The following is a 21,449-nucleotide window of genomic DNA, read 5'->3' on the forward strand; positions in this document are numbered from 1 at the left end:
GTTTAGAACATGTATTATGTAATGTGCCAAAAGTTTGTCTGTGGATAAAGTCACTACATCTTTCCATAAAATAAAAACAAAGATTTTTTGTTGTTGCTGTTGTTGTTGTTGTTTAAGCCACTACTCCTTTAATTCTCAATGTGTCTTTGTGCAAACCCTAATTGAATGCAAAGGTGCCTCTGCTGTCTGGTGAACAGCTATAATGACAGAATCATAAACATTTCAAATATTTTTATTCCCATCTGAGGATATGCAGACAAATAGATGGGGAGTATGACCAGAAAGAAAATGTATAAAGACATGTCTAAATTAGCATTTAATGGTACAAGAGACCATGTTTTATATTAGTACAAATAAAAAAAAAAGTGTAAATGCAAACACTTATTTTGACAATGATTTATACAATGATTTAAAAAACTATATTCTCCACAGATTAACCATAAATATAACAGTTGTTATAAAATACTATATGTTCGATTTGCATATACTTGATAAAATAAGATTTAGATTAAATTATACAAAGTAAAAAAATACATGAAAAAAAAAAAAAATATATATATATATATATATATACATATATATATATATATATATATATATATATAAATGTATTAGACGTGGCAAAAAAAAAAAGAGCAGCAAGTAAAATATGTCAATGTAACACATAGTAAACGTACATAGTAAATATAAACCGATTTTAATTCACTGAGCTTATAACTAACAGTACTAAGCTGCATACAGATAACTGCCAGCTTATAGTGGTTATAATATCTGCTAACAATAAACCAGAGTTTCTACAGGTTTAATGAAGGTAAATGAAAGATTTTTAAAGAACATTTAAAGAAAATATATGGAATAATTTGAAAATTGGAGCTGTATTAGCAACACTTCAACTGATCGTCATTATAATGTAACCCCCCCCCCCCCCCCCACTAAAATATGGAAATAACTTACTGTACCTTCTCATCATGCTGCAAAACTGTTTTTTTTTTTTTTTTGCAATTGATGCAACATTTATTTCCATGACTTCATGAATTTAAGATCTGCTCTGATCTAAGGCCTTAAATGGTGCAAGGAGCTGAATTAAAAATCTTTAAGACCTGCAGAAGACTAGCAAAATGAAAATATTTACTAGCTTTATCCCAAATAATTTCTAGTATTAAAAATGTACCTGTCTTCTCGCCCCTCCTAATCGAGGACTTGTATTCTGCATTGTTTTGAGGTCTGGTATTGGAGTTGAGGTATAACATGGGTTCCTGTTCAACAGCTGTTTGGCAGACAGGTGCAGTGCAGCTCCATTCATAATGGGACTGATCACAGCCAAACTCTCTTTATCTAATGTAGCATCACTGACACTATAAGAGGAGAGGGGTTCTGCACTGAAGTAAACAGTGCTACTGCAGTCTACAGGGCAGGTGTTATACGCTGCACCCTTCTCTAGAGACTGCTGTCTCACTTCAGCAACAGATAATCGTTCACAGTTTTCAGCTGGACTACTTTTAGATTGTTCACCTGCTTCCATGTTTGGCTGGTTACAAGCGTCCCCTCCAGAGTCTATGTTGGGTGCATCATCATTGTCCAAGATGACTGAAAGCCCCCTGTCTCCATACATGCAGCTGATCTTGACTGTGTTTCCAGTTTTGAGAGCCAGACGTATTAACATATGATGATGGTACCAGTCGCCCTCTAGAGGCTGAACAGAAGATCCTCCTCCTGCCTGCGTGTCAGGAGCAAAACCAGTCACTGAGAAAGTGCCATGGTGGTGTGTGGAGGATTCGAGTGTTGTGTCCTTGCAGTCCATATCGGTTGTTCTGTCAATAGTTGTCAGACTCATTTGGAGTCTGAGACTCTGGAGGATCTCCGTAGATTTTGGATGAAGAAATCGGTAGTACAGAACAACAAAAATCACACCTAGAAAACAGCGAACAGAGCAAACTATATTTGTAATGTTAGAAAAATCATATCAGAAAGCTGACCCTCATTTTTGGATAAAATATTCCTTTAAATATAATCATAAGTACATCTCAGATTGAAAATCCATTTTTCATATGTTACAATATAATCAGTGCTGGATAGATTACTGATTCCAAATGACATGATTATCAAGATCAGGCATTTTAATATTAGAGCATTCTTAATCTTTACCGATAAGGAAGCTGCATAAGACGTTCAGAGGAACACTCAAGCTGTCCCACGAAATCCCGCTGAGCGAGTCTGATGCCAATAGCAGAAGGAAGGTGTTCTCCAGCAGCATTAACTACAACACAGATAAAAAATCTGGATCAGTGATCTCTGAAATCAGTAGACAGAAATAAAAAAATAAAATCATGATAATCCACAAGTCTCCAAGTGTAGTACTAAAATCATTTAAACTAAAAGTGAAATACAAATAAAATCTAAAAGGTAAATATGAATCTTTATATATATATATATATATATATATATATATATATATATATATATATATATATATATATATATATATATATATATATATATATACATTTACATTTATTCATTTAGCAGATGCTTTTATCCAAAGCGACTTACAGATGAGGACAGTGGAAGCAATCAAAAACAACAAAAAGAGCAATGATATATAAGTGCTATAACAAGTCTCAGTTAGGTTAACACAGTACATGAAGCATGGGCTTTTAAATAATACAATAAATAAAAAGAAAACAGATAGAATAGAAAAAGAATAGAGCAAGCTAGTGTTAGAGGTCTTAGAGGTCTATGTATATATATATATTAGAGTGTTGTGTCCATTCATAATGGACTAAATATTAGAGCATTTTGTTGTGTAAAAATGCTCTAATATTAAAATGCCTAATCTTGATAATCATGTCATTTGGCAAGCTAGTGTTAGAGGTCTTATAAATATGTAATGAAAATAAATGAAAATAAAATAGAATACAAAAATATTAGAAAGGTAGTTAGATTTATTTAAGATTAGAATTAGAATAGTGAGTGCTAAAATTAGAGGGTCAAATAAAGATGGAAGAGATGTGTTTCAAGCCGATTCTTAAAGATGGCTAAGGACTCAGCTGCTCGGATTGAGTTGGGGAGTTCATTCCACCAGGAGGGAACATTTAATTTAAAAGTCCGTAAAAGTGACTGTGCTTCTTTGGGATGGCACAATCAAGCGCCATTCACTTGCAGAACACAATCTTCTAGAGGGCACAGTCTGAAGTCACACATTTAGGTAAAGGTTTGATAGAGCTGGCTGGAAGACCTGCCAAGAGGGCATTGCAATAGTCCAGCCTGGATAGAGCAAGAGCTTGAACTCTATATATATATATATATATATATATATATATAAATAATTAAAATATTTATATTTAAATATTCATGTGTGCATTAAAGTTGACTAATCGACTTTAATTCACACACGTTTTAAACAGGTTATTGTAAAGTAAATAAATCGCCATTCTAATCTGATGCATTGTGGCACTGTAAGGCACACACAGGCTTCAGATAGTAGCCTCTACATCACGCGCAGATCACGGCATCGCGTGCACATAGAATCATTAATTTTCAACACTGTTCTGTGATTTCTCAGTAAAGTAGCTTAGAAACTGAAAAGTTCTAGCATATATTTCTTAATAACTAAATACCACAGCTTCACCAGAGAGACGCTGCAAGGGAGAATTAATTCACACACGCAATCGCTCACTAATTCATTCATATAAATGTAATCTTTACTGTGCTACTTTATCTGCATCTAAGGAACTGATAAAAATGAGCTGCTGTAGAAGCAATAGCCACGTGGGCAATGCTGTGTCATATGCCATAGCTGTGCACAAGGTGTTTGATTCTAAGTTCCAGGTTCAGGCTTATTCGTTCATTAATTGCATCATCAGTGACTAGTCGACGAAGTCATTCAATCAATAATATACACACACAGATACATATATATACATATATATATATATATATATATAATTTTAATTATAATAATTGTAAATATATTTTTAAATAATTAAAAAATAACATAAATGTCAAAAATATAATAAAATTACTAAAACTTGAAAACCGCAAATAAAAGCTAATTCAAAATATTAATTAAAAAAAAAAAGTATATAAATAATATGAAACAACACTGCAGTGCAGTGAGACCAACCAAATAGAATCCAGTCATGCGGTACCGAGAGGGCCCATCTTTAACATTGAGGAAGAAGAAAATGTGAATTGCTCCGAAGATTAAGTTGAAGAGCCGCCAGGAAGCACGGTTAATGCAGATATCTGTCTGCTGGGACACTTGCCAGAATGTCATAATGAGCCAGTGGAAACCTGAGCAGGGATTTAAAGAGACAACCACAAAGCAGCCATTTATTAACAAGTCATCCTTTTCGAGTTAGGCAATGGCAAATTACTTAAAAGCACTCAGGGCTGTCACGGTTGCTAACTGTGAAAGCTTTTATGTGTGCAGAAAAAACACATAGCTTGACTCACCCACAACTCCACAGGACCACCAGTGAAACATACTGCAGAAGAACATGAGGCTGGCCACCCTGGCACCCAGCATGCCCCCTCTCCATATGAGCTGACACAGCATTGCAGCGGGAGTCATGTGCAAGTGACCGGGACGGAGCAGAAAGCATGAGCGGCTGTACAGGACCAGAAACCACGACACGTTCAGCATGCTCAGCCCGACACATAAGACCACTGTAAAAAAGTTTAAAGAGAGCCATAGAAACTGATTCAATGAACTGTTTACATAAAATTATTTTATAAAGGCTGAAAATGTACTCTCGGACCATCTCCAAATCTCCATTCTTCATTGGAACAGATTTGGAGAAATTAAGTGTTACATCATTTGCTCACCAATAGGTCCTCTGCAGTAAATGGGTGCCATCAGAATGAGAGTCCAAACAGCTGATAAATACATTATGATCATCCAAACGACTCCAGTCCATCAATTAGCATCTTGTGAAGTGAAAAGCGTCATGTTTATAACAAACAAATCCATCATTAGGCTTTTTAACATTAAACCGCCACTTCTGGACAAAATACCAGTCCATAATCTATGACAACACTTCCTTCAGTGAAAATGTCCAATGCCGTTTTCCTCTCACATCATAACGATTCAACAAAATATTTGTTTAGGACTGTTGTCGCTTGTGAGTGATATTTGATTTGCACAAATTTCTCCTGGTTCATACTTTTTCACTGGAGAAAGCAATATTACTGATAGAAGAGCCAGAACACATTAATTCACAAGACATCATTTGATCGACTGGTGTTGTGTAGATTATTGTGATGTTTTTATCAGCTGTTTGGACTCTCATTATGACGGCCCCCATTCACTGCAGAGGATCTACTGTATTGGTGAACACGTGATATAAAGCTGTTATTCCTCAAAATCTGTTTCAAAAACTGCCAGGGGATGAGCAAAAGTTCATTTAAGTATTGTGCACAACAATAATGATTAATGCACAATTATGTCTTGTGTTATCATAACATTTACAAAAGCACAACAAATCTTTTTATATTGGTCAGTGACTCATTCAATCATTGTCAATGACTCATTTACTATTTCCACAGAAAACTGTTGATGGATGTGAGGCTAGTTCTGTTCTGTAGTCGTGTACCTGGTGACAGAAAGCCAGGGTGAAGGGTGAAGAAACTGTAGGTCTGCAGTAGACTTTGAGGCAAGCTGAGTGTCAGGGCCTCGATCAGTAACAGAGCAGACACATCCGCCTGCTGCATTAGTAATGCACCAAACTTAACCTGCCCACCCTGAGACTTCATGCAGCACCATAACCTGCAAACAAAAAAAATATAAGCAAACATCTCAGAAACAAGTAGCCTATTGTAAGATAAATAATATCGTTGGGTGAAACCTGGTATGAACATGCACAGGTCACAATGAAAAAATACACTACAGTTTGAAAAAATGTTTTTTTATGTTTTTGATCAAAAATACAGTAAAATTGTGAAAAATTATTACAATTTAAAATAACCATTTTCTAGTATTAGATGTAATGTATTCCTGTGACGGCAAAGCTGAATCAGCCATCACTCCAGTCTTTACGTGATCCTTCAGAATTCAACATGCTGATTTGGTGCTCAAGAAACATTTCTTATTATTATCAGTGTTTATTTGATGTAGGTTAAAAACAGCATTTATTTGGAAAATAAATGTATGCAACAATATATATGTCCTTACCATCACCTTTGACCAATTTAAAGCACCCTTGCTGAAAAATAATAATTTCTAACAAAACAAATTCTTACTGACCCCAAACCTGTTGAACTATAGTGTACATTGTTATAAAGCTTATTATAGGGCCTTTAAGATGTTTTACATTGTGACATTTTCATGATTTTGGAGTTAAATGTGACCTGAGCATGTTGTCATGAATTCATTATAACTCAATTAAAACAGTTCTAAATGCTAGAATGTTTTTGACCTGTGATAGATGCCCAGATGCAGACAGTGCAGAAGCAGAAGTGAGGGCTTGGATCGTTCTACGTCAGTGATGTACCACTTCAGACTGAGCAGCTGCACAAGTGTGACAGGCAGACACAGAGCCAGAGTCAACCAGGCCAGCAGCTCCTCGCCCATCCAGAGGTAGTGAGTAAAGCACAGTGCAACTGATGACATAGTAAACAACAAATATGTCAAACATTTACAACAACAACACTGAACTGATTCGAGCTGAATAACGACACCATTGTCTTCTGTAGAGCTGCTCATAGCTGATATGAACTATGAAAAAAAATGCATTTCTTTTTAATTAACAACTGGTGCACTATTATAATTTTAATAAGTCCTTCACAAACAAGTATAATGTGAATTTGAATGCACAAACTAATGATTTAACTATCTGTCAAGTAACTTGTCTTCTGGGGTTGCATGTCTAATATAAAGCATCTGTGTTACAGAACACGCCCCCTGCTCTCCATTCATGAAAAAGGCGCTCAAATGCTGTAAAACGATAGCAGAAATAAAGTGCAATAACAAAACTGAACTCATAATACAACATGAACAAATAGGCAAAACCCAAATTCACATGCCGATGCAGTTTCCAGAATATGTTCAGTAAGCACAGATAGCGGTTTGGAAAGGAATGATTCATCGGAAAATAACTTACGCGCCGCTTTCTCCAATAAAACAATGACTCCTGAAAAAGAGTAGAGTAAGACGTGACTCCATATGATCGCACTTCCCTTTCGATTCTGCATCGTTGCACTAAAACGTGTTTTTTTGTCAAAGTTTGTTGTATTACTTCTGCAGCTATTGAAGGACAGTGAGCTTGTGCGCGAGCTGCGCTTTGTGTGTGACGTCTTTCTGATCAGGTTTTGGAGGCTGCCGCTCAATGTGACGTCACGCACCGAGCAATCATATTGTATGTAACGTATGTAATGTATTAGTTAACCTAAGCTCTCTTTCAAAAAAAGTTAAGGATCTGTTTTAAAAGCATGTATCTACCTTCAAAGAAGCTTATAAAACCTGGACTGTTTGGCCTCGTTTTGAATGTTTCAACATTAATTTTATTTTATTTTATTCAGGAAAGGAAGGAAGAAAAGGAAACAACGTGACATGTGGCCAAGTGCACACACACACCGCATTAAGTAGTGAAAAACGCACACACATGCCGCAAACACACACCCAGAGCAGTGAGCAGCCAATGCTGGGGCACCCATGGGAGCAGTTGGGGGTTTGGTGCCTTGCTCAAGGGCACCTCAGTCGTGGTATTGAATGTGGAGAGGCTGCTGTACATTCACTTACCCCACCTACAATCCCTGCCAGACTGTAGGAGGGATTTCTCAAACCCGTGACCTTTGGGTTAAGTCCGACTCTCTATTCATTTCAGGCCTCCTTTCAGACTTTGTTGTGCCAACAGTAAAGCATCCTGAGACCATCCGTGTGTGAGGTTGCTTTTCAACCGAGGGAGTGGGTTCTCTCATAATTCTGCCCAAAAACACTGCCATGAATAAAGAATGGTATCAAAACATCCTGCAAGAGCGACTTCTTTCAACGATCCATTAGCAGTTTGGTGATGATCCGTGCATTTTCCAGCATGATGGAGCACCATGTCACAAAGCAAGAGTGAAGAAGTGGCTCAAAGATTATTACATTTAAATTTTGGATCTGTGGCCAGAAAACTTCCCGGATCTCAATCCCATAGAGAACCTGTGGTCAGTCCTCAAAAGGCGAGTGGACAAACAGAAGCCCAAAAATTGTAACTCCGAGAACTAATAAGCCAAGAATGGATTCACCATCAGTCAGGATTTGTCCAGAAGCTAATATTCAGCATGCCAGAACAAGGGTCAGTACTGTATATATATATTTTTGCCAATAAAAGCTGTTAAAATGTATGATATGCTTATTGTTTTTCAGTGTAAACATACGGGGCAAAATCAAAAAATATTGAAGCAGCAAACGTTATGAAACACAACGTTTGTCACTGCCAAAGCTTTTTGCCATGACTTTTTTTTTTACTGCGTGAACTCTTGGGTTTTACCCCTTAACTTTTTTTGTGGTTTCCAATCTGAAAAAAAAAACTCTTATGACAAATAACCTAAACAAAGTCGAAATTATAAGGTAATAGGTTAAATGTAGTGCTGTCAAACGAATAATCTAGTTAAATTATGACAAACAAGTTCTTAAAAGTTATAACTGGAATAGAATGCCATAATTATGACATAGAAAATTAGATCATTAATGTCATCATTATGATTAACCACAGCTTAATTTTCTTTGGCTTCCATACTATTCATCATATTATTTACATTCCAGACTAAATTAACAACGAAGTACTGTGATTACTCAAGAGATTCGATCACGTGAGAGTCATGAGACCCCCAAGCGCACATGACTTATCACGTGATCCTTCGTTGCTCTATAAATCCATCAGCGTGTTCTTCTGCTGTTGTTTATTTCCGCTCAGTTGAGCTTTGGGGGAGTGAGACATACATTTCAAATAAAACAACTGCCAGCAGACGAAAGACAGGTAGGACTTTGTTCCTAAAATCTGCTTTTAAATCACGAGCACGTATTTTATTAATATTTCTTATTTGCTTATAATTTAACATTAGATGTTTAAAAAGGGTCACAGACGTATAGTAGCATGTCTTGTACCCATATCATACAAAAATTACAATGCGAAACGCTTTATTCGGGAGTAACTTAGTTTTATTTTATTTCAAAGGCACTTACTGCTTTGCTATGAAATATAATGTTGCAGTCGTACGATTTATTTTGATTTTAAAATATGGATTCATTTTTCGTTTGCCTATACAAACAAGGCCTGCAGTTAAAAAGGAAAGCAGTGGAAATGGAAACCAGAGCTTATGTTTGAACACATGTGAAACTCGTTTACTTTCAAATGCAGTATTAGATTTCAAACATAAGTTGTCTCCGATATTTTACGCCTTTCACTACTACAGTGAAGTGGGAACTTTAAATGCCGCGAGCAATCTTATATTTGCATTCCTCATTATATACTTGACTCCTGACGGTGTTAATGCCACTTTAAGCAGTATTTTTAACAAGTCGTCGAGATTACTTCAAGGTTTAAGGACAGAGTAGGCTGGCTTTCTCAAATTAGCAGGTTTTCCTTGAAATTGCTGACTAATTCATGTCTTATGACTGATGGCATTATAGACCTTTTAGAAGTGCAGCTTGCAAAATATTGCTAAATTGATGCCTTGTGAAAATTATAGTTGTCAAGATTGTGGCAAGTCAATAGGGAATAAGGAAGTAAAGTATTAAAAACCACTCTGCTGTTAAACCACTTAATTAGGAACCCCTTAAAAAAAGAGAGCCTAATATAGACTTGCCCAGAGTCAAGGATTGTTTGTATGGTTGTGTAACCCTTAGGAGTCCTGGCCATGTTTAAGATGTCTCGAGCGTTCTCTTCTGCATGAATGCAGTCTGAAGATAACACTACTGTAGTCTGTGATCCGTTTCTCCTGATTGAGAAGTGTTCTTGATGTGCCACCTGACCGTTGTTGATTTTAAGACCGTGTTTAGAACTTTAAACTTCATCGAATTCATTCAATGAAACGAAGATGCAGCATTTTAGCTGCAGCTTATATTAAAAGACTGCTTAAAGTGGGATTTTTGGACCACTAGAATTACACCTAAAAGCCTTATTTTCTGTATGCAATTGAGATTAATGGTGTTTTTGTTTCAGAATGTGGCGGCTGGCTTTCCTGTGCGTGATCTCAGCCCTTTCAGTTAGCTGGGCTCGTCCTCGACTTGCTGCTCTCTCTCCTGAGATGGTCAACTTCATCAATAAAGCAAACACTACTTGGAAGGTAAGAAGCGGTTCTAGTAACTGATATGCTATACTTCATCCTAGTAAAAATGAGCCACTATTGGAGATCTTTTGTATCAAGCCATTTTCTTCAGCGCCTCTTTCTTTTCGCATCAAACATAATTGTCACCTATAGGCTGGACACAACTTCCGTAATGTGGACTACAGCTATGTGAAGAGGCTGTGTGGGACTTTGCTGAAAGGACCCAGACTCCCTGTCATGTGAGTTCAGTTGAATTTGGTGAAGATTAAGAAGTGCAACTAGTTAAAATTGCATACATATGACTGATTTGTCATGATGCTGTTCTTAGTTTCCTCATGCTTCTTGCTTTCAATTCTGCATTCTGGTATAACGGATTTTGCTTAATCTTTAACTAGGGTACAGTATGCTGATGACTTCAAGCTCCCCACTAACTTTGATGCCAGAGAGCAGTGGCCCAATTGTCCCACTCTTAAAGAGATCAGAGACCAGGGTTCTTGCGGCTCATGCTGGGTGAGGTCTTGTCTCTGGTGGATGCAATATGACCTTAGATCTGTTATTTGTACACCTCGCATTTTTACTGGGATTCTTCATTCTTTTTGTAGGCATTTGGGGCTGCTGAAGCCATATCTGACAGAGTATGCATCCACAGCAGTGGCAAAGTGAGTGTGGAGATCTCTGCTCAGGACCTGCTTACCTGCTGTGACAGCTGTGGTATGGGGTAAGTTAGAAAATACTGTAGTGTAATTACTGCTAAAGGAGGACCCTGTGTATGATGATGCATTCAGGATAATGCCAAACAAGTATGCTGGCTTTAAATGGGAATTTTGTTTTGTTTTGCACAATGTTAATTTTATAATCTCAGATGTAATGGGGGATACCCTTCTGCTGCTTGGAATTTCTGGAGCTTAGATGGTCTGGTCACCGGTGGCCTGTATAACTCTCATATTGGTTGGTGACTTTATTATTGTTCTTGTTGTGCATTGCATTTGGAAGCCTTTTTATTATTAATCAATTTATTTTTAAGGCTGTCGTCCATACACTATTGAACCCTGTGAGCATCATGTGAATGGCAGTCGCCCTCCTTGTACTGGAGAGGGTGGAGATACTCCGAACTGTGACATGTCCTGTGAGCCTGGCTACAGCCCCTCTTACAAGCAGGACAAACACTTTGGTATGAATTTACAGAACACAAATAGTTACATAAAGGTTTACTTATTTGCACCTAGTCAGACATCACTTTAGGTCAGTGGTTTTAAACCCGTTTAACTCAGTACACAGAGATATTTAAAGGCCCTCAGCCCTTTTGTTTTTACACGGTTCCTCCATCCCAGCCCCCGGGTTGAGAATTGCTGTTTAAAGTAAAGCCTTTTTCTTTTTCTTTTTCTTTTTTTTTTTTTTAATGATGCCAAAATACGAATTCATTGAACTTTTGTGGTCCTTGTTTGTCACTGCAGGAAAGACGTCCTATAGTGTCCCTTCTAATCAGAAGGACATTATGAAAGAGCTCTACAAGAATGGCCCAGTAGAGGGAGCTTTCACGGTCTATGAGGACTTCCTGTCCTATAAATCTGGTCTGTTTTTGTTCGTTCATGTACATGGCTAGAGTACTAATATAACATGGAATGGTTGATTAATGTGGTGGTTCTTTACTCATTTTTGTAGGTGTATATCAACATGTGAAAGGAGATGCACTAGGTGGTCATGCCATTAAGATCCTGGGCTGGGGAGAGGAGAATGGTGTCCCATACTGGCTTGCTGCTAACTCCTGGAACACTGATTGGGGTGATAATGGTGAGGGTCATTTTCTTTTGTATGAAGACTAAAATGCTGCTTCCTATTGTCCTCAGTTTGTTACCCAACCAAGTAAACTGCCAAGGAAGTGTTCATGTGTTTTTTTTTTTTTTTTTTTTTTTTTACCAACACTTGGTTTATGGATTAACATGAATGTACAGGAGTTTGATTTAATTGACCAAATTTTTGTTTGCAACTTTAGGATATTTCAAGATTCTCCGAGGTGAGGACCACTGTGGCATTGAATCTGAAATTGTGGCTGGAATCCCACGCTAACCACCAAAAAGAAATGCAAGGAGGGCTGAAATGAGCACCATGTTCAAAACTCAAGACACTGAATGTCTCCAACTTAAGCTGACTGCCATCCTTTATGGCCATGTTACATGTTGTTAATTAGTGGGTTTTATATGAAAGTGTTTAGACCGGGATCCTCAATCAGGTACATTTTTGAACTGGCGTGACATTTTGTTTTATGCATCTCAATGTTAACTAGTTCAGGTCATTGGTGTCAGTTTTAGGCCGGTTTAGAAGATTTCAGCACAACTTGATGCCTCGGCCAATGTGACTTTTTAAATTTGCTTATCTAGGTTGAATGGTTTTTATTTTGGTTTAATTTTTTTTTTAATGCAGTCTAAAATGTAATAAAGATTTAAAACCAAAGTATGTATTTTTTTTTCTTGATGTACTTGCAACATCAAGTTTTCTACTAAAACTAACTAGGTAGAGAATGGAAAAAGGAATATCGGACCTAAAGGCAAAAATATGGGGTTTTGCACTTCAATCGAAATCAAGATGGCGGAGGCTCTATGGCTGAGAAATCTGTACTGGAAATGTAGTGTGTGGGTCTCCTTGGAAGTACAAATATTGCTTAACTGTTCAGCAAAACTGCATGGTTAAATTACTCTATGGCATGAGACACTTAAGACTACAGCCATTTACATCCTGATCCATCCAAATTCTGTTGCATGCTCCTCAGAAAAATAAAGCTTTCAGCAACATTATTGAAGCTCAATGCACTCAATTTCTAATTGAACTTTATTTCAAAGGCATCATACCAACGAAGTTGCCAAGAGTCTAGTATGAAAACCTAACAATAGTTGCTCAACCTGGGTTGTCTCTTAGCAAATCTGAGCTGTACTTGGTTTGCATAGTTTGAACCGGGCCATTCAGAGGGTTTGCAATAACATCTCTAATATCCATAACGCATGCTCTTGTACTTTCAACTTTTAGCATATCCAGAATTAAATTGTGTCAGTCATACAGTTTATGCAGCGGGTAAGTGGTTTCCAGTGTATGGCTAACTTGTACAAGTCTCTAAAGTTGTACTTCATGCTTAATTTGGCATTACATCTCTAGTTGCTCTTGATGGACTGGCATTTTCTTCTGTTCCTGATGATCATCTCGCAGCTCCTGCTCTTCAGGAGGCTGCAGTTAGTCCTGATGTTCTTCATGCTATCTGGTTGTGATTCTCAGCCTCCATGTTTTCTTCTTTGGCTGAATCTTGTGTGCCATTTTCATGTTCAGACTCTTGGTTGTCTTCTGCATCTTGTTGGTGAGTTTCAGAAACTCCGTCCTCTGATTTTGTATGTGTTTGCTCATGATTTAAGGCTTCCTCAGCAGGAGGATCAGTGGGCACAAATTTGTTTTCTTGCTTATGGTCTATCGTGGATGATAACAGCTCTAAAGGAGCCAGTAGTCCATCCTGGTTCAGATCTTGAGTTTGTAGCAGATAATCCACCAAAGATACAACCTAAAGTGTAAACAACTTCAAGTCATAACCGAATTCAAGATCTTTTTTTACTTTGAATGTTATGAAAAAATTTAGCAGCACTCACAGTATCTGCAGACTCTGGCAACATTTCATGATAAGTCAGAAAATCTGTCAGTAGTTGCATCAGTTCAAGGCCATCCATCTGCCCACTTCTGTCATAGTCATACAGAGAGAAAAGGAAAAATACCTCTGTGACAAGAGGAGAACAAATCAGACATTAAGACGCTTATGAAACCTGAGAGCACCCGAGGTAAACTGCACAACTGAGAACATCTGGTCTTACATTTATAAATGTCAGTTTGAATACAACACACAATTTTTACAGAACTAACTTATAGGCAGTGGAATTATCTTAATATGAAATAGCAAAATATATATTTAGCAATTGTATGCAAAATGGAAAAGCACACAGAGGTAGTGGAAATAAAAGCGGTTAACAGAGACTATGTTACAAATGAACTACTGTATATTAACCTTGTTCCCTAGTGTTCAGCTCTGGACTGGTCTGTCCTTCCTTCAGGCTGCTCTTGATGTAGCTTTGTAAGAGCCTGTCATACAGAATCAAAGATTAAAGGCCACTATAGTTCAGCTTTATATGATTACAGTATTTATAGAGGGAAAAGAGCAAGGATTTGAATTCATGCAGTACTTTCCTGAATTGGAACATTTTAAAATTGTCACTTTAAAGATAAATACTGGAAGCATTGTGTTTAACGTGCACAACTGCATAACGTCTTTCTTTAGGACTTATTTTATTTGAAATAAGTCTGAATGCACAGCTCTGATTTTGTTTTGGCACCTTTTTAGCTATTACTTGTTCAGCATGTCAGTGTGTCAGCATTATCTCAAAAGACTTTGAACCTTGCGCCAACTGTACTATCTTATTTGATCAGGCAGGGTTTGAAGATAGTGAAGCAAGACTCAGGGAGTAGTAGTCCAAAAATGAACCTGCGGTTGTCTTCGCTGGAGCCAAAAGGATTTGCAAGGTCTGGTACAACGATGTCATCACTGGAAAAACAACAATCACAAGAAAAATGAGCCGAGTTTATTGCACATTTAAAAAAAAAAATCAATACCAAGATACTAACATTAGCTATTGGATAACTATCTATCCAAATCAAAAAAAGTCCATCCACTATTACAGATGTTATTAAACAGGTATGCAGTTCAAGATGTTACTTACAGATGTACAGTAGCCTAATCTAAATCTAATATGCTTAATATATAAAATACATAATCTAAATCTAATTTACATTTATTTATAATTATTTAAATTAATATAATCAACTATAATCATTCACTCATGATTTTAATATTTAATCATTCTTGCCAGCTATTGATTTTTGTTTCATTACTCATGATTGCTTAAATTACTCAACTGATTGTCAAAACACATTTACATAGACACATCAACACATTTTATCTTTATTGACATACTTTCCAATAGGTAGTAGTAGTAGTAGTAATTGAAAAAAAACCATAATATTTAAATTTATATAAGATGCATTTTACAAATTCTACATGTGATTTTATTTATTTTATTTTATTTTTACATCTAAATAAGCAAATGGTACTTATACAGTAATACGCTATATTGGATGATCCTCTCTGAATATGTTTAAATCTTTCAATAAAATCCCAGTGGGGGGAACTAATACTACGATACGACAGTCATAGACATAGTGCAGTACAGTACAGTAGCCTACAGTACAGTATACTAGCATGGCGTTAATGAGGCCTACCTGAGTGTTTGCTGAAGTTGTGGAGAACACAGACTCAGCGAAGGGAGGATGAGCAAGAACACAAGCCGTGCTGTGATCATATTAACTGCTCCACTGGATCGCTTTGTCACACCTGTCAACGCAATCAAACGAATCATTAAAGAGTCAATCGATCACTCAAAAATTATACAGCAACTGTTGTACTGTTTGAATCAAACACCAAAATGATTCTGTCGGATATGAGGAGTACGACAGTGACAGAACTCCTTACACTTCGAGAACAATGAAGCCTGTTCTTCTTTTCTTTTTCTTTTATTTATTTTTCTTTTTTTAATGTGCATTGTACTAATGTATGCTAATTTAGAAACGACCGAGGCAAACAGTAAGGATGTAACCGAAACGCTAGAAGTGAACGAGCCTGTACCTCTCGCAGCGGCGGTCAGCGGTCGCTCCATGATGAACCCCACCCGGCTGATGAGAGAGCAGTACAGCCCCGTGTGTTTGCGTCAGTGACGGGCTACACGTGGACTCCGTGGACGTGTCGTTGACCGAGTGAGATCAGCTCCTCCTCGCGCTCTCCACCGGCTTCCATCACGAGTCGCTGACGCCGCATTTACTACATGCAGTTCCTCCGCATGCACCGCCTCTTGTGTGCCTTATCCGTTACTGAGTAAAAAATAATGTCAGTAAGTAACCAGTGTAGGTAAGAGCTATTTCTTACATTAGCCTTTGGAGAACAAGAGAAAACAGAACGTCAGCAGAAAAGTTATTTATATATTTTTTCTGTTTAAAAGTGCGCAATGCATAAATGTTTCATACACTGCTGCAGACAAACCCATTCCTGCTTTATAAAAAAATCCATGATTTTGCACAGTTTAGCCACAAGTGGCATACAACTGTAATGGAATAATGCAGTGTCTTCGTGAAACCAACTCACCAATGCATAATATTAATACTAATGATGATGATGATGATAATGAGGATAATAATAACAACAAATTGATTTAATAATTAAGTTAATTAAGAATTAATGATATGTTACTTTGAAAACAATAAAAATGATAGTGGTACTAGGTTTACTGTAAATGAGGCTTATGTTTTACACAGTTTTGCCACATGATGGCGTTGCTTCCGTTTTAAAGGCTACGACAAAGTATTAAAATGAAAGTCTATCTGTCTGTCTGTCAGTTTGTCAGATCGCATATAAAGCTTTTTTTCATGGGATTCCCTAGACTTGTAGACACTCAGAGTTGATGTAATTGATTCACTTGTAGCTGATGAACTCAAAGTGCACAAATGCTTAGTTTATGGTATGTAAATCAATACCTGCCTTGCTCGCAGTCAGTCGTACTGTCCATGGATTTAATGTTGATTGAATATTTCTTCCCATTTAATCTGTTTCCAGTTGATCATTGATCTCAGCACAGGTCAGAGGTCATTGGGAGGTGCTGTCAGAAACACATGGAGGTAAAGGCATCATATGTTCTGCACCCAAGAGTACACAAACCTTTCCATACCACTTTCATGGTAGCAAGTATTTATAAATTGCTAAGAATCTACTGTAATGATGGATGCAATTATTTCAATCCTCAATCTAATAGAATAAGCTTTATTTGATAAGGTTGTTTTCACTGTTTTGAGAAAATATAGTTAGCTACATACATGATAATAAATTGAACAGCTTTTTTTTTCTTAGCCATTTGTAAATCTGACAAGTGTGTGGATAATGTTCGATTTAGTAACAGCTGTGCCTGTTTCATGTATTGCTTTCGGTACCATCTGTTCTGCCTCACTGCCAGATAGAGAGTTCAGCCAAAATGCTATTGTGTTTTCACAAACATTATAAACTATTTAATGCTAATCCTTCTAATCCAGTGCTATAGGAACCAAGCTTTTCCTTATGGTTAAATTCTGCTTGTTTAACCACACCTGAGTAAACTGATATTACGGTTGTTGTTAGCAGATCACAGGGGCATCATGTCAAAGGTCAAAGCAGACAGAGTATTTCTGGTAATGTATTTATGCTGCACACCTACATAGCACATCTCGTTTTATCAACGACTGCACATTATATGAACATTAATTTGAAACTGTTTGCAAATTTAAAGGAAAACCTTACAGTTGAGATTAAATATAAAATACTTAAAATACTTGATCCCATAAGCCTAATTCAGCAAAGTTGCATTGTAGAGTTAAATGTAATTTTATGTTTACAGTATTTGAATGAACCTAGCGGCCAGAATGGGTATAAATCAAGATATTTCCTGAAAATAAAATAATCAGTAACACCTACTGAGATGTGATTGGCCTAAGAATAAAACCAAAGTATTAATTAAATGTAACAGTCTTGTTGTGAAAATTGACAAATGTTTTATATATATCTGTGTGTGTGTGTGATTCAGTGAATGTAGCTCATTAATGTAGAACTAAGATTAAACTGACTGTGACTACCTGTGCATTACACAATTTTAACATAATCTTCACACATTCCATCCAATCAGAATTCATGTGGATCAAGCTATATATAAAAATATTATCCATGCAATGTGATACTAAACGAATGACCACAATAAGAAATGCAGATATGTTTTTAAAAGCCTGCGTGGAGCCAGAGACGAGCACTAGTTCACTTTCTAGTCTCTAATTAGTGCCAATGATAAGTAGAGCATGATAAAGATGATGAGCATGTTCTCACTGTTCTGACTGGTGTGAACTATGCATGAGCTGTTGTTTTCTTTTCTCTCTCCGATCTCACTGTCTCTGGGTTGAGCAGCACAAACAGAACCCGGTCAGAAAGTGCTGCTGAACTGAGACAGACATTTCTTCACAGTGTTATGTGAGGTCAGCTGGGTTACATTCGGGATCTGTTTTGAAAGTAGTCATCCTGCTGAATAGACACACAGACTGAAAGCACAATGATTGCACATTAAAACATAACAGTGTAATTAATAATCAGAAAGTTCTTATAGACTGGAAAGCGGCTGTTATTCTACTCACACTGATGAATGTGTAGATGATTAGCTTAGACTTTCTCAGTCAAACAACCTCACCTGAAAGATTAACACCTTGTCAACTAACCAGTTAAGATTTTTAAGATTGAAGGTTTTTTTATTTTTGAATCAGCAAAAATAAAATAAAATGGCATTAAATAATAATATTAAATATTTTTAAATAATAGTTTTAGCAAACAACAGTAATACTAACAAAATAATAATAGTTATTATCAAAACAAAATAAACAACAACAATAATAGTATATTATTTAAAAGTAAAAATTTTATTTTGTTTAAAAAATATACTACATTTTGTAATCAGCAATAAGTAAATATATACAAAATAAAAATGTATTAAATTATATTTATTTTTAAATAATAATGAAGATAAACACAAAACAATAACAATTAAATAATAGCAGACCAGTTAACAATGAAAACAGCTGTTATATAAAAGGAAAAAAAAGAAGGTTTGTTGCAGTATAAGCAGATCTATTATCACAGTGGCTTTCCTCTGTTTGCATGTAGCAGTGTGTGAATGTTTTGCTTTCTCATCAGACATCATCTTTGGGAACGTGAGCAGTGTGTCGCTTAAGACTCTGGATTAACTGACAGCAGAGGTCTGCTGCATCATGGGAAGCTACTGTAAAAGCCGTCTGCCTCAGTGGGCCACTCAGCTCCCTTGAGAACCGAGCGATCGACGGGGTTCTAGTGGGAGCTGCTGTAACTCAACATTCTCAGGGCTCTCATTAAGGGAACCGCTCATGGATAGAGGAGGGAAAAAGTAATATCGGATTTGTGTGTGTGTGTTTTATCAATCAAAACTGTGTGTAAAGGGTTTCTGAATTTTATTAGCTTATAATATTGCTGAAATCAAAGTTTAAATGGTAGATGTTAATGGAAAAATCGAGTTAAAAGTCTGGTACTGAAAATATAAAAAAGCAAGAAATATAAAAGCATGTTGGATATATTTCCACATTGGTTGTCCTGCTGTAGCATCAAAGATCTGGACACTAGAGAGGCGTCCCACCGCTGCTGCATGGAAATATCCACACTTTAAACTCAAGAGGCTTTTTGCAGTGTGCAAAATGCAGGCTCAGAGGTTTGGCCCGGAAAATCAATGCTCAGCTGGAATGTAATATTATTTCTGTGAAGGGTTAAAAAAATGTTATGTTAATTGGATCTTGATTTGTTATTTTGAGGGGCTGCCTGCAGTTTAATCAAGTCATGTAAATACGAATTAAAGTTCTTCCCACCCTCACGACCCAAGACTGCTACTTTTTTTCTTTTTTTGTCAGCAAATTCACCATGGTAACAGTTAAAAATAGAACAGTACAATAGAAGCAGAACAGACCCTTTAACAAAAGGTAGAATGTGTAAGCCAGCAATTCATCTGCACTATGCAGCCCTTTCCTTCCAGTGCCAAATAGGAATGTAAATCACACTCCGACTCAACACATTGTTTGCTTTGCTAAAACATGCACCAATTTCTGTATTTACATGAGATATAAGATTATTTGACAATTTTTAAAATATTATATAGGAAGCGAATCGCCTTTTAAGACCGTTCTAATTTGAATAGCTTTTGTATGTGTGCATGTTAAAACACAGTCCTTTATGGGAACAGTCAGTGTTTATTACAGTTTTTCTCGATTGGTTTGGCTCATTTCTTGAAACCGAGATGACATTCTCAAAATAACATGGACAAATCTCCAAACCACCTTGCAATTGTTCACAACAGAATGTCATTTTTCATTGGTTTTATCAAATTGCAAATGCTTTAGTACATGTCTCAAGTGACTCTGTGCTTTTTTTCAAATGATTATGTACAAGTAGCTACAGTTAGCACAATGAGCCCACATTTAGCACATTTTCCAAATAAATAGATCTTGCTGATCTAAACTGATTAGTTGATTTTTCAGTGAAATGGTTACTCTCTCCAAAACATATCAGCATGGTTTCATTGTGTAAGTCATCATATGCACAATTGTCTGTTCAACTGTCAAAATTAGTCAAAGATATAATACCATGAAAGAATTTCTTGGAACATTTGATAAATTTATGACAGTACTTGACAATCAATCAGCTTGGAGGTGGAGGGTGTATGAGCATCAGGCTCAAGACCAGAGGGCCCTGCTGCATGCAATGGATGCTGCATGTGAGGACATCACAGGGGATCAATGTAGGGGATGGTTGAGACATTCACGCCGTTTCTTCCCTCGCTGCATCGCAAGAGAAAATATCCGTTGCGATGTGGATGAGAATTTATGGCCTAACAGAGAGCAGCGCGTCGATGGCCAGGAGGATGAGGATGGTGGCCAGGAAAGAGAGGGTGACAATGGCGACCACTGAAAATATTACTGTACTATAGTTCTGAAACTTTATTTACAGTATGGTAGGCTAGAGTTTTTTTTGTTTTTTGTTTGTGTTTATAACTGTTCACATTTACAGAATCCTGTATATGTTTTCTTTTCACAGTATGTTCTCTAATGTTAACATTTCTTTGTACGAATAAAAATGTTTACAGTTTCCTTGAGTATGAGTGGTTTATTGGAGGCTGATTTTACTGTAAAATCTTTTAGTTTTATTCATAGTGGTATTCTGTTGCTAGACCTGTGCCTCAGTGACAAAACGTCTAAGCATTTTGACTTGCAGTGCTTAAACAATGCCAAAGGTATAATGCATTTTGGGGGCATTGACTATTTATATGAGAAGGATATTTAGTTTTGACACATTGATAAACTGTTTTGGGAGAGATATGAGCTTTTGCAGGGGATCCATGGTGTTGTGCTAAACCATCCAGGTTATTTTGACAAAAGCACTAAATGAATGCACATGTGCCAAGGCAATTGAGAAGGATCTGTGCTATTTTGACTGTACTGACCTTTTATATGGGAAAGGAATCTGCTTTTGAAGCATG

The 21,449-nt window shown here is 36.7% G+C and overlaps 3 protein-coding genes across 3 annotated transcripts; 1 reads left to right on the top strand and 2 right to left on the bottom strand.

Moving 5' to 3' along the window:
- Window positions 1-628: 628 nt before the first annotated feature.
- xkr5b (XK related 5b) lies at window positions 629-7,312 on the bottom strand. Its single transcript, XM_059521070.1, has 7 exons — window positions 7,101-7,312; window positions 6,417-6,600; window positions 5,595-5,767; window positions 4,456-4,668; window positions 4,124-4,293; window positions 2,146-2,257; window positions 629-1,911 (listed from the first exon to the last, which is right to left on the bottom strand). Exons 1-7 carry the CDS (start codon window positions 7,189-7,191, stop codon window positions 1,160-1,162), a joined length of 1,695 nt encoding a protein of 564 aa, XP_059377053.1. The 5' UTR covers window positions 7,192-7,312; the 3' UTR covers window positions 629-1,159.
- Window positions 7,313-8,803: 1,491 nt separating this feature from the next.
- LOC132112879 (cathepsin B-like) lies at window positions 8,804-12,705 on the top strand. Its single transcript, XM_059520588.1, has 10 exons — window positions 8,804-8,963; window positions 10,149-10,272; window positions 10,408-10,493; window positions 10,650-10,764; window positions 10,857-10,972; window positions 11,117-11,202; window positions 11,279-11,425; window positions 11,709-11,825; window positions 11,917-12,045; window positions 12,248-12,705. Exons 2-10 carry the CDS (start codon window positions 10,150-10,152, stop codon window positions 12,319-12,321), a joined length of 993 nt encoding a protein of 330 aa, XP_059376571.1. The 5' UTR covers window positions 8,804-8,963; window position 10,149; the 3' UTR covers window positions 12,322-12,705.
- A 761-nt stretch (window positions 12,706-13,466) lies between these two features.
- cgref1 (cell growth regulator with EF-hand domain 1) lies at window positions 13,467-16,146 on the bottom strand. The gene is made up of 6 exons (XM_059521071.1): window positions 15,962-16,146; window positions 15,559-15,670; window positions 14,765-14,824; window positions 14,291-14,364; window positions 13,881-14,005; window positions 13,467-13,795 (listed from the first exon to the last, which is right to left on the bottom strand). Exons 1-6 carry the CDS (start codon window positions 15,990-15,992, stop codon window positions 13,493-13,495), a joined length of 705 nt encoding a protein of 234 aa, XP_059377054.1. The 5' UTR covers window positions 15,993-16,146; the 3' UTR covers window positions 13,467-13,492.
- Window positions 16,147-21,449: the final 5,303 nt, after the last annotated feature.

This window comes from Carassius carassius, chromosome 32 (assembly GCF_963082965.1).
Source record: "Carassius carassius chromosome 32, fCarCar2.1, whole genome shotgun sequence".
Lineage (NCBI taxonomy): Eukaryota > Metazoa > Chordata > Actinopteri > Cypriniformes > Cyprinidae > Carassius > Carassius carassius.